The sequence below is a fragment of the Triturus cristatus genome, chromosome 7 (genome assembly GCF_964204655.1).
Source record: "Triturus cristatus chromosome 7, aTriCri1.1, whole genome shotgun sequence".
Classification (NCBI taxonomy): domain Eukaryota; kingdom Metazoa; phylum Chordata; class Amphibia; order Caudata; family Salamandridae; genus Triturus; species Triturus cristatus.
Genome location: NC_140590.1, coordinates 360,518,170 through 360,531,751, shown reverse-complemented (window position 1 = coordinate 360,531,751; position 13,582 = coordinate 360,518,170). Strand labels below are relative to the sequence as shown.

The following is a 13,582-nucleotide window of genomic DNA, read 5'->3' as shown; positions in this document are numbered from 1 at the left end:
TTACTCATGTAATCTATAAATCCAGGTCTGATTCCCCCGGTAATTTCTGTTTTTCATGTGTACTTTGACATGGAGATTTCAGCTGTTTTCAGCAGCTATCTCTCTGTTAATGCAAAAAGATCCATGGTTTTCCTGCTGATCTCATACAATCAAACCCCACCTTACAATCCGGGGTCAGAGCTCTGAGCAAATACCACAAAAAACTAATTTGGCAAGCTAAACAAGAATATAAGGAATCCCTCCCAGCAAGCGAAAGAAAAATATAAGGAATCACTCCAGACCCAATTGTTAATGGCATGTCGGTACAAAAACGCAAGACGTTTCTGGTTAATCATAAACGGATGTATGACGTTACAACGCATGCTGTTACAACGCATGCTGTTACAACGAAAGTTTTACAACGCGAGTGCATTGACAACGCAGGACATTACAACGCAAGTCTTTACATCGACTTGCACTAGATGGCATGCTAACATTAAAAAAGTGTAATTTACTATTCCAACTCCAGTCCGCGTAACAGTAGGGAAGGTGTTGGGATAGTAAACTACACTATTTTTAATGTTAGCACGCCATCTAGTGCAAGTCGATGTAAAGACTTGCGTTGTAATGTCCTGCGTTGTCAATGCACTAGCGTTGTAACAGTTTCGTTGTAATGGTAGTGCGTTGTAAAAGTTGCGTTGTAAAGGTTGTTCCCCATCATAAACAGGCTGAATTGTGGCTTTAAACCAACCATGTCAAATGGAAACAATGTCACCGCATAAAATTTGACAAAGCATGTCACTTCTTTATACAAAGGCAAATCCAAAATGCCCTATCAACTCTCAGTCTTCAGCAAACAAATTTCAGCTGAGCTGAACTTCGTGCAAATTGATGCATAACTTCACCAATATGCAACAACTTTCAATGCTATCATAATAGCAACATTAATCCGGAAAAGTAGATTAGACAGTGCCCCAGGTCCCAATAGCATCCCAGCGTCAGTCTACAAATATGACATGAATTACAGGTCGGGAGTACTGGAAAACCTATTTAAGGGATGCATAAGAAGTAACATCATTCCCACATCCTGGCAAGGCTCAATTCTACATCCTATTTACAAATAAGGCCCCATCCCTCTCCCAGAGAGCTATTGGCATATCGCATTGTTGGATATCGAGGCAAAGTATTTAGCATCGCTACTGATGGAGGGCTTACACAATTGGGATACGGCACACAACCTGCTTTCATTCAACCAAACACTTCAGAACACGGTCTGGCACTATTGACAACCTTATAGTCATAAGGATGCTTCTAGCAAAACAAATACAGAAGAAGGAACTGCTGTGCTGCAGTTTCATAGACTATGGTTAACCTTTTGATCAAGTTAATCGGCAGCTACTGTGGTCCAAAGTTACAGCTTGGAAAATCCCAGAACCATTATTACAAGGTATTCTGCTTTTCTACTCTAATACGTGGGCTAGAGCAAGATTAGGATCACACACTACCGTTTTCGAAAATATAAGCATTGAATGAGGAGTCTAGCAGGGGTGCATACTAGCACCAATTCTTATTATTCTGTACATGAGTGACCTATCTCCCGCATTAAATCGAGTAATCAGCCATGCCCTGAAATCAGCAAAGCAACTCATCACTTCGCTTCTAAATGCGGACAATGTTGTCCTGTTAAGCTAAACACCAATAGGGTTCCAAAGACTCCTAGATGTTTTACACATGCAACAAAAAACAACATTATTGGCATCTTAACAACCACCGTCTGACCATTGCAAACAAATATAAATACTTGAGATGTTGGCTAGACGACAAAGGAGGTCACCTATTACATTTAAACTCATTAAAACCAAGATTAGCTTTGTTGCAATTCTCCTGCCGAACAATTTTTTAAGAGCACTAAAAAATTCTCCATGGAATCATTGCTGAAAATAGTTTCTGTCAAACTATTACCAACATTGGCATGCTGTTCAAAGCCTTTCTGGGGCCTTCTTGGACAACTCACAGAGCGCAATCTTCGGAACTCTATTTAAATTACCGCATTGCCTCTTGCCAGCCCAGAATAGGATGAAATTTGCACAAGCCACGGTCGGTAGTGCACTGCATCCCCAAATGCGATGCAGTGCACGCAACGAAATTCGTTTTATTAATTTATATGTTAACTTACCTGTAAACCTCCGTAATCCATAGTTTACTACCCACTACCCTGCACCTCCCCCTCCCCACGTCACCGCCCTGCAGCTACTCCTACTGCTGACCGCGGCTGATTTACACTAAAAGACCAACTGATCACGCAGAATGACTGTTTTATAAAGAAGTGGCACTCCGCACATGCAGCAGAGCAAGGATCTCTGAAAAATGTCATTTGGCTTGAAGTATCATGCGCCAACAGCTCACACCATCCAAACGTTTGGGCACATGCCCTCTCTGGAGCACTGGCGCTAACAGGCTCGGCGCAGCTGTAGAACTTAAAACTACCGCATTAACAGTTTGAAACAGCTATGACCAGAAAAGTAAAAATCGAATCCTTTGAATATGATCACAGGGTATTTGCTAAACGAGAACACGCCACCCTGGTCCTCATCAGTTATGATAGAAAAGGTCCCCAAAAATATATCATGGAACCATTCTCACTATATTACAAAAAAAATGTCTGCATTTCCGGATGGGCTGCTTTTCATCACTAGCTTTCCTACCTCCATGGATAACTAAAACTGAGACTAAAATATGTCGACTCTGTGGTCTATTTCATGATTCAATAACACACCTGCTCTGCATATGCCCCACTCTCTATGAGGATTGCAGAAGATTTGGACATTATCATTTGCCGTCAGCCGCTTATTGAATAATGTGCAGCCACAAGCGATCTCCAAACTTATAAAATTTCTGAACATTACAGATAAACTAATAAGAAAAAATCCAGAACATTAAAAGAAGCAGCGGCCTAGATGCAAACTTCTTTAGAGCCAAAGATAAATTTCACATAGCTATGCAATATGTGCTGCACAGCTTATTTTACTCAAATCACAGATCATTATTAATGCAGCATGAACATGAATAACTAGCTTTTGCATGGTCTAATTTCGAAGATTTTATTATTTTTATCTGAAACCAAATGGCCGTAATCTGAGCGTAATAAAATTATGCAATGTCCACATTGCTGTCATAAGCTGTTTATCGAAATGTATTTCAAAATATCCACATTACGTGCATTGAACCTGAATGATTGACAATTTGATTTTTTTGACTAATCATCTACATAATACTGTAAAAAACGAGGTATCAATCTTTCTATTAACTCTACTTGGCACTTTTGCACTTTAATAGACTTGATTGTCTAAATAAAGTATTTTTGATTTGATTTGCTGACTTCATAATTAGGTCCTTAGTTTCCCAACAGAATTAGGAGCCCACTCATAATCAGGCCCACTGGAATTATGCGATTGAGCCACTGTGGTGTTTTTTCACAAAATTATAGATTTGCGTTATTTTACCGCAAAATACATCATCTGCTGCATAATCTGCAGATTTTAGCAAAAAGAAAATGTTTGTTTCTAGCTCAAACGGTTCAAGGGTTATTAAAATGCAGCAACACATGTTGCAGCGCAGTGGAAGACTCTTTACAAAGCTTGACTGGTCACTTTTCTGTTGCTTATTTATATATATGAGCGTTAAACTGGTACTATTAAGGTGCAACCAATCCGCAGACAGTGTAAAAATGAGAAAATAATGAAGTAATACTATTATAAAATGTGCCTCATCACGCCGCATATTTGCCTTTTCTTCCCACATAATGTATTAAAGTCTGCCACATGATGTGACCCTCATCTGCCACATAAATCCAGTGGCCCTGCTCATAATGAAGGTCTTAGTATAAACAGACCAGTCATATTAAAGCAATTAATTTGCCAGTTGTCAGTTTTCCTAGCATCCTGCATTAAAGAACTCTTAATCACTAAACCTCTTATCTCACCAAGATTCTCAATACATGCCTAGGATGTGCAAGCCCCTCATAAAACCAGATAAATCCTATTTAACATAAAACTTACTGCAGATCACAAGAGTTCACTCATGACAGACCTATGTCCAATTTGCCATTCATTGCAAAATTTTACAAAAGAAGGAATTGTCTAAAGTGCTACTTCTCTGATAGAGTGCCTCCAATAAAGGCTGAAGGTGAAGACATTAGGAAAAGTACTAATAAAAGCACATTCATTACTGCAGTGAAAAGATCAACTTCAAGTTTATAACCATAGTCCTGTAAACTTCACATGAGAAAATACGTTTTTTGCCTCAAAGACTGCATGTAATAATTTATTTAAACATGAAAAAAAACTCTTAATAGTCACAAGGTCTCTTCAATGTGATTTTACTATACAGTACACATTTAACCCCTTCCATCCTGGTTTAGTTTAAATGCGTACAGTTAAAAAAAGTATAGATTAATAAAATACCATAGACTGAACTGTATGTGCAGATTCCATGAATTACCATTGTTAGGTGGCATCATGACCCACTAGAGGCTTCACCTCTCGTGAGTCAAGAACTCTCACCACAAAGGTAATACATAGCATATGACATCAGCATATATACTATTATGACATGACAGTGAAAAATAAATGGAGCCCAATAGCACATTATTTAGAGCAACTGTGCTATTAAGTGCAGAATTATTTACACCTTTATTAATACAGTGCTAAGTTCCAATTCAAGTTTATAACCACATTACTCAGATTTGACATTACAGAACCAATGTTTACGCATATTGCATGTAACCATTACACACGGGGAAATAACCCTCCCAGTAGTCACAAGGCCTCTTCAGTTTGATTTCAGATTACTGTGCACATTTTACCGCTTGAATCCTTGTTTTGTTAAAACAAATATACATGAAAAATAGCATCAATGTGCAGAGTACAATATTATGTTATTTATTCGCATTGTTGAGGAGGGGAGTGCATCATCACCCAATTAAGGCTTTGTCTCTCGTGACTCATGGCCACTCCCTACACATTACAGGGGTAATAAAAGGCATATTACACTCTGTGCATCTGCAGATATACTATATGCATATGTGCATATATACTGATATTCATATACACACACACACACACACACACACACATATATGCATATATATTGTTGAAGTTTTGTACATGTATTTAGTTATGGTGCGCTAAATAAGGTTTAGTACATTTATAAAAATTCAATAAAGTGTAATTTAAAAAAAAGAAATGACAGTTTGTGACAATTGATGAAGGTTGAATTAAAATGTATTATAATTAAATGTGAAGTGTACATATATTTATATGTAGTTTTCAGGAGTGGTAGGACATTTTTAGGGTTCAAAGATGGTAGTTTTTAGGGGTGATATTGAATTTTTAGGGTTCAGTAATGGGTAGTTTTCCCATTTCTAACATTTTGTGGCATGGCTGTGCCGAAAAAGAGGTGCAACCACGACGCAGAATATTAATAAATCAGTCTCTAACTTTCTATCCCAAGATTAATATTCTATGCAACTTAATCGTAGTGTAGACCGGAAGTCCTATATACTCGGACAATATTCTTAAAACTAGGACTCCAGCTGTTAGCCTGACCACACGTGGAGCACAGGCTGAGGCATGACATCCCACTGCCCTCCGGTTCAGCCTCACGCCCGTGCCTTCCTGCTCTCTGACTGTGTTTGTTTTCCTATAGGTGCACTCCCTCCGCCTTCTGAGCCAAAGCCAGCCCTCGGAGATCTTCCATAGTATGAGCGACAACTTCCGGCCCATTCAGCCTCTTTTTCACCGAGGGCTGCGTGGGAATATTGACTTCCGCAAAGCAGGGAGGAAATGTAAAGGAGCCAACTTCAAACTTCATGGTATGTCTCACGTCAAGTATTACAATCACCTTATGTGATGGGTCAGCTGTTTGGGCTTTTAGTACAAAAAAGAGGCATTGCTTCTACTGCCCGGGGAGGACCACGCAACACAGCATAAATGTTCAAAGTGTATATTTTCGTGGAGCTTTATTTTATATTTATCTAGGGCTGTTATGTCGTTCTACAGAACTTAATCATTTGTCGCAAGTGGGTTTTTATTGTATTAAACACTAATAATATGTATTTAATTTAAGAGCCTCATGCCACCATTGGCTCTAGTGACGGATTTGGCTTTTCTTTCTAGTTTGGGTTCCTATAGGGGGCGTTTCACCTTCAGTCTAGCTTGTGTTCACACCTGGAATTATCAACACTGACTCATAGCTACATGTGCATTAATGTAGCCACATTCATTCGTGTACTGCTCATTGTGAAGAAGCAGGGCTGAGGACAGGCTCCCTCAACAACCAATATTAATTTTCAAGGGCAAGATGACTAAATAAGCTGAAAGAAATCAAAATAAGATGATATCTGTAGAAAAAACGTAACCAATATAATATCTTCACTGCTTATGTGGTTAAGACTAAATTCACTTTTTCTGTTGCACATAATTTAAATAACATTAAAGAGATATCATTCACAGCATTCATTCATGTCCTTTATGGTGCCTGTCCTAGCCATCCCACAGGAAAATATGGGAGGAGAGTCTCAAAATGTAACATGGTTTATTTCGATGTGTTTGTGTCCCCGAGACCAGATTTTTAGGGAAATATCCAGCAGCCTCCTGTAAAGCCCCATGCAGACACTCTGAGCATTGGTTCAAGGGATGCTTAGTAGTTAAAGCAGCAGTCAGACTGTTTAGTAGGGGTCTGCTGTCTTTGTGAGAACCTCCCACAGGCGAGTGTAGCCTGCAGCAGCCCTGCCCTCTTACCATTGATTGCTCGGACGGTAAAAGGTGGAAGCCTATGCACATTTGTGTCATGAAAGTCAATTAACCAAAATACCAAGGAATTGACATTACACATGATTTGACCACAATGACATCACAGGATGTGACATTAAATGACCGTTGACTCTGAATCTTTCCAGGAAATGGCCAGATGACCTTAATCCTCATGACATCACGATAAGTGACATCACTGAAGTGCCTTAATCATTGCATGACCAATATAACAGCCCAGCCACCCTCACCGTGCGGCAGTGGGGTAGGGTGGAGCCTTCCAGAAACTCATTGATATGTGACACTGGGATTGGGGGGATATCTGTCCACCATGCACCTCCCTAAACCGTTAGCCGCACTTCATAGATGTGGGAGGGGGCACCTGTCTCTGCACGCCACCAAGAGCTCTGCCCTGACCTGGCTGGTTACAGTGTAGGTTAAAGTCGGCTGGGTATTTCCAGAAGAGAACAATATACTGCACCCAGCTGAGTCTGGGCTGCTGCAAGGCAGGGCATCAAGCAACTTAAGCCATTCTCATTTCTATTATTGATGGTCTACCAATGCAAGGAGATGCATTTGCATTATTAGACCAATACATTGCCTATGAAATCATTGCTCAGGCTATCCTCTTTAATCAACTTGAACACATTAGTGCAGAACTGGGCACTCTCATGGATCATGCCATTCCAGTCCAACAGGACCTAGGAAGTCAATCTACTACACTTTCACTCTCCGCCCCAACAACTGGAATGTGAAGTTCCTCGCCTCTTGGGCTGTATTGTTGCTGCTTTGAACCTTCAAAAGCAGCCTTTGCTGTTAGTCATGACTCCTTTAGCTTTCTCCACCGCAAGATGCAAATAATGTACAGGTAAGTCTCTAAGCTGGGAAGTCACTCATGGCCTGATTCAAAGGAAGGAAGGAATGGATTATCTGCCTAAACATGATAGATGTCTGAGATTTACAGACTCACACAATAAAACAATAGGAGACAAATACATTACACCTACTAGAACAACATCTACGACTACACACCATAAGATAAGAACTGTGGGTTAAAGAAGTTTCAGTTGATATGTCCATTCCCACAATCCAATTTACATCACACCCTCTAAAGAACCTTCACAACAAGACAACAGGATAGAGTACAGGACTGCAGAACACAGCACGTGACAAACCCTCAGTCCTATAAGGACCTGATTAAGAAGGAAAAAAACCAACAACATGGTTCCACTCTGGATTCCCAGAATCCTCATTAACCCCACCTGAAGCATTCCTCAACCGCCAGCTCGACTAACCACCAAGAGTGTTCATGCACATCTTTTCTTACTTGAGAGTACTATGTTAAATCCCTCTCCCTGCCAGAAACCATTTCAAGTCAATTGTATTATATATATATGGCACTGTACTTGAGTACATTTGAGCACCTCGCTCTTACCAACACTGATAGGAGCCCCTCCTCCTGCAGGCTGGTAAGCCAAAAGATTTACAAGCAAGGCTCACATTAACAGGCTTTCGCTGCATATGGACTGAGACTCAGATGATTTACCAAAATACTGTCAGATGGCACACAGAAATTTAGTTTATATGTTTAAGCTATATGCTTAATTACATATGCCACGCATGCCCCTTTTAGAGACCCCACTTTTTTCATCCCACTTAAAGCCTTGTTGTCAAGATTTTCTATTTCTTGTGATTTGCAGCAGTTTTAAGATCATCTTAGAGTTTCTTGCTGCTCAAATGGGTGTAATCTCTGATATTTATATATGTTTCTCTAGTCTTCATTACTAGATTTTGCTCTCGAGAAAGTGTCACTCATAGTCATTGAATGTCACTCATAATTACGCTGAAATTATGAAAATGTCACACAGAAGCAATCCGAAACCTTGGCAGCTATGATGCTGGCATGATATGCTGTTTCCTAATGCCGGTAATCATAAAGCAAAGCTAAATAATAAAACCTTGAATATTCATCCATTTAGATCACTTTGTTTAATACCGTGATGTTCACCCTTAGTAGCTAACTCTCATACTCAAGCTAAGGATCGACTTTGGGAATTCCCTATTGTTAAGTTATTTGGGGGACGTGTGTTTCAGCAAATCTGTGTTCTTTAACTTGTCATCACACATTGAAGTCTCTTGAAGACATACCCACTGTCTCATAACTTTCAGTAAGAGGTTTTCTCTTTAATAATTTGCCTTGGAACTTTAAGCTTCAGAAAATATAAGCAAAGGTCAGGGGCATAGGCAAAGCCTCCATTTTGAAAGTCAGGTACCTTATCTTCTACGGAAAACATCGCTTGGACAAAGATGTGATGAATGTGGGGCCCCTTACCTATCCACAGCTCCCAGATCAGACCCCCATCTACAAAGGTCCTATTCAAGATTCAGATCTCCCAACCTCACAACAACACTCTCACAAAGTCTCTTCAGTGGTCTTTCTCCAATGCACCATTTTGAACTTACTATTAACTTAATTTGGTCAATGCATCCAGCTCATATGAATGGAGATGTGATTATTACTTTTAGAAATATATTCAAAATCATTAAAAGTAAAAAAGGTTGTTCCCACTGTAAAATAACATAGAATGAAACAGCAATGATTTAAACCTGTGCATGCATCATCTCGCATGAACATATATGATTCATGACTAAATGGCAGCCTCAGCATGATGACATGTATCCGCACATGCGTCACCTCACAGATGCACTTTTGGATCATGACGCTCTTGCGGCCATTCTTTTTCACTGGGTTGTATGTTCCAACCACGCAATCCCCAACCACGTGTAGCTGAAAAATACAACCGCATCTTAACCACGCATGCCTTTACCACGCCTGTACAATGAATTTAGTTGGAATGACATATTTGGTAAAGGCATATGTGTGGCCAAGGTTCTGCTCTAGCCCCTTCTCTATGTCCTAAAACCCATCCACCTGTCCTGACGTATGTCCCCAGCCCTTAAAACCCCCCAACACATCTGCACCTCGAGCTGTAAAACCCAGCTCCCACATTTGAATTCGAGCCCACCCCTAAGCCCTAAATCCTTCACCCCAGAACTCGACCCTGACCCTCCTTCCCTGAGCCCTAAAACCTTCCCCCATAACTAAAAAACACCCAAGCCCCACGCCCTAAGCCCTAAAACTGCCCCAGCTGTAAAAAGTATATTATCCCCTATCCTAACTACCTATCCCCCCACCTTAAGCACTGAAACCGCTCCACAGCTATAGATTGTACCCTATCCCCCGTCCCAACTACCCAGCCTGAGCCCTAAAACCAGCCTCCCCACCAAAAAAAAGTAATAAAAAAAATCGTACTCACCAAGTTCTTAGCCCAGGCAGGAAGTCACCTCTGACCCTCCTCCCAGTCCTCCTCTGCCCGAGTCTAGAACGCGAACTACCACGGACGTCTAAATCACACATGTGCATGGTAAAGGCATATGCATGGTTTAGACGTCTGTGATTACACCCACGTTGTTAAGCCACGCGTTGTTCAGATTGTGTTGTTTAGGTTGCTTTCCCTGAAATACTCCTTTAACCAGTCCTAAAATGCAAATCAAACTTTCTTGAAGCAGTGAACTTTCTTTAAGAGGACTGCCACATGAAACAATGGATAATGTTGGTGTTGATAACATGAGATCCATCAGACAACAGAAGCCATTTATAACTAGATATTAACAAACAACAAAGTCGTAGTCAATATCCAGTTGGCCGTCTAGAGAAAATACATTTTTCCTGTGAAAAGCTGGATCTGAAGAGATTGATGAACTTGCCTGTTTGGATGTAAAAAAGCTTCCAATTATACGGCTATGTTTGCATGCAGGCACACACAGGTGTAATTCACTCCATTCCCAAGTATTGTTTATGTATCTGCCCAAATTTGCATTAGGCAAATGTCCCATTAGCAGCAAATTCTCGTCCCCCACCTCCACCCCTCCATGTTTGGAAGCTAGCTCTCAGAAATACATCACAGGGTGATAGACCTCCACAAAAGGGTATATTATCACAAATGCGCTGGCACCACTTGAGCTTGTTACTGAGACTACTTATGTAGCCACTTGCAAGTAGCCCAGCTCGTGGGCTATTCTTCCAGTCCCCACATCAGAAGGTGGAAATACTACCATCTAACATATTCTCTGGTTAATTTTCCTCCATAAATGACTAGTGTTACTGTTACCCAATCGAAGAGTCTTGTTTTATGGATCTCAGAATCTAAAAGGCTAAATTGGCCCTGACATGCTGGGATGTTGTGACCTGCAGGCTGTTAATAGTTTTCTGCAAAACATGCATTAGCCTTTGGGGATGCTGTTAGAAACGAATATTTCTAGTGGATGGAGGATGAGGGGAGAATGGGGTAGATGGGGGATTTGTTTCATTAGACTAAACAGTAGAATTTGACAGAACAATGTGTAACCATATTTTTTGTGTTTACAGTTGACATTCAGATACCTTCGAAGACGACCACCTAAGGAAACGAGGTGTTTCTTGGCATTCGTACCCCACAGTTATCATCTGTCCTTCGTACCAAAGCCTGACATCAGTTTGTCTTTAAGAAGAGATCAGATTGTTTCCTCATCAATTAATTTTGTTAAAATCCATACTTTCCAGTATGGGGTACGTCAAACAGGCATCTGATTCCAAGGAGTAGGCCATTCCTTGCATAAGGAAAATGACCTTTGCTTACGTGGAGTGCACTGGTGTGGGAGGAAGGCTTTGTATTCTTTAAAAAAGTTCTCTGCCTTTATCAATCATTCCCAGGCCGTAGCGATGAAATTGAAAAATCTTCGATGGAAATCTCTCAGAACACGATCCCTTTTTACAGATAAGGTTTGTGATGGAGAATTATATAGCACTGACCTACAGAGCATGGCTCTGTCCAAGAAACAAGGGTGCGGTTCTGTCATTGGAATGTCTCCAGTACTCAATTCTTTGTCACAAACTTCACCCAAACTTCCTTCTGCTCAAATATTCCCCTAGAAGAAACATAAAATATAAATATCAGATGGAATGTCCTTCTATCAGCAATATATCTGCTGAAAATCTCCATACACTTGGATAAGTTCCTTTAAGACTTTTTTTTACTTATGTAATCCAAGGAACCAAGACCTTGAGATGCATTCAAGATGATAATCATGGAATGGTTTATTGGGCGTGAATACTACACCAATGATGTTGTTTTCAAAAGCTCAATGATGCCTGCATGGCATAGACTGTGAGGTCCTATAGTAGTTAGACTACTCAATCAAGATAAAAACTCAACCGGTAGCCCATCATGGAGAACCAAACCTCCTCTTCCTTCACCGTCATTCCAGTGTAACTTTTGGCCTTATGATTGTGGCTTCTTGTGTGTGGTTATCTCCAGCTTAACCAGCTTATGAAGAATGCAAGTATTACAGGGCTATTTTTATATAGACTTTTTAAATTCACAGCCATATAGAAGGAACAAGAAGTCTTTTCTTCCATCTCAAGAAGTCTTCTCTTCCATCCCAAGGAATTCAACTCGTGGTTAAGGATCAGAGTGGTGGATCATCCAAATCGTTCGCACCGTCATCAGCTACTGCACGAAAGCACACATCTTCAGCCCAGTAGCATCATTCTATACTCATACAACTCCTTAACCTCGACAGGAACCCTATACTAAAACTATTAACAAAGACAGAAGAAAAATATTTTTTTTGAAAAGCATGTTTAAAATTTGTATCAATCTCAAGAAATGAAAGATAATTGTCTTTTACTGACTGATGTTAAAGTTCTCATTGTTTTTGCAAAATGATGCACGACTGGCAATATACCATTGTTGAAGTTTTCTTTTCTGATACACTCAGTTGTTTTTAACCTGGAGTCTTCAAAAGGAGGAGCGTTTGCAGTAGGAGGTAGTTTGGAGTAAATGTGGAACCAAAAAATTAAAAAGGCTATAAGTGAACATGAAAGAGTAGGGAAGGCGGGCAGAAATAAAACAACCATAAAGTTAAATGAGAGGGCAAATGTAAGGAGTAAGGAGGAAAAAAGAAGACAGAAAGAAAAAAATAAATGGAGTAAAGAAAAATAAAACCAAGAGTAAAATTGAAACACTAATTGAATCCAAAACAAGAAAGGGAAATGTGTAAAAAGCAAGGTGGAAAAAGGAAAGAAAGAAAGACAGAACAAATAAAGCATGGTAGGAACGAAGTAAGGAGCAATGGAAGGCAGTAGAAGCAGCGGAGAAAAAAGTGGGAGGGAAGCAGAAGAAATTGCAGGGAGGGTGGGCTGAGTAGACAGAGTAGGTAATTATAGGTAAAGAGGAAGAAATGAAGGAAGAAGAGAGAACTCAGTGCAGCTGCTTCAATTCTTGCACCGCTGAGGCCACGTTATCCTGATGCATCCGTGACATAGATCATGACTCTTCCGGTGGACACTTTAATATCATTTGGTAATGTTCCAGTGTCTCTCCAGGAGACACGGCCATAAATACAGGGAGATTCATGGCTGGCTGAAGGAAGGCGCGCGCTCATGTTTTATCCAACAGACTTATGGCCCCTGGGGTCGGCCCATTCAGCGACTGCCGTTGGTTTGATTTGTATCTTTTAATATTGACAAATAAAACAACGCCGGCCTTTGCACACCGAGACAAAGTAAGAGCGCTGCTTAATGTATAGGCCCTGAAGCTATCGACTGGCGTAGGGAGAGACCCTCAGTTCCGCTCAAGGGATGTACTGTTGCTGGAGCTGTAGCGTGAAGGCAGAATTTAGGCCAGTGGTGTAGCTGGGGGGGACACAGTCTTTTTGGGGGCGGCGGAGGTGAGCAAATCATCTGTTGACTA

At 40.5% G+C, this 13,582-nt stretch overlaps 1 protein-coding gene across 1 annotated transcript in view; it reads left to right on the top strand.

The window, feature by feature from the left end:
- CA11 (carbonic anhydrase 11 (inactive)) overlaps nucleotides 1-12,603 on the top strand; it is a 929,313-nt gene extending 916,710 nt beyond the window's left edge. The window contains exons 8-9 of the mRNA XM_085616527.1: nucleotides 5,686-5,851; nucleotides 11,218-12,603. Of these exons, the coding sequence (XP_085472653.1) occupies nucleotides 5,686-5,851; nucleotides 11,218-11,252 (201 nt within the window). The 3' untranslated portion in view covers nucleotides 11,253-12,603. The remainder of the gene's footprint in view (nucleotides 1-5,685; nucleotides 5,852-11,217) is intronic.
- Nucleotides 12,604-13,582: the final 979 nt, after the last annotated feature.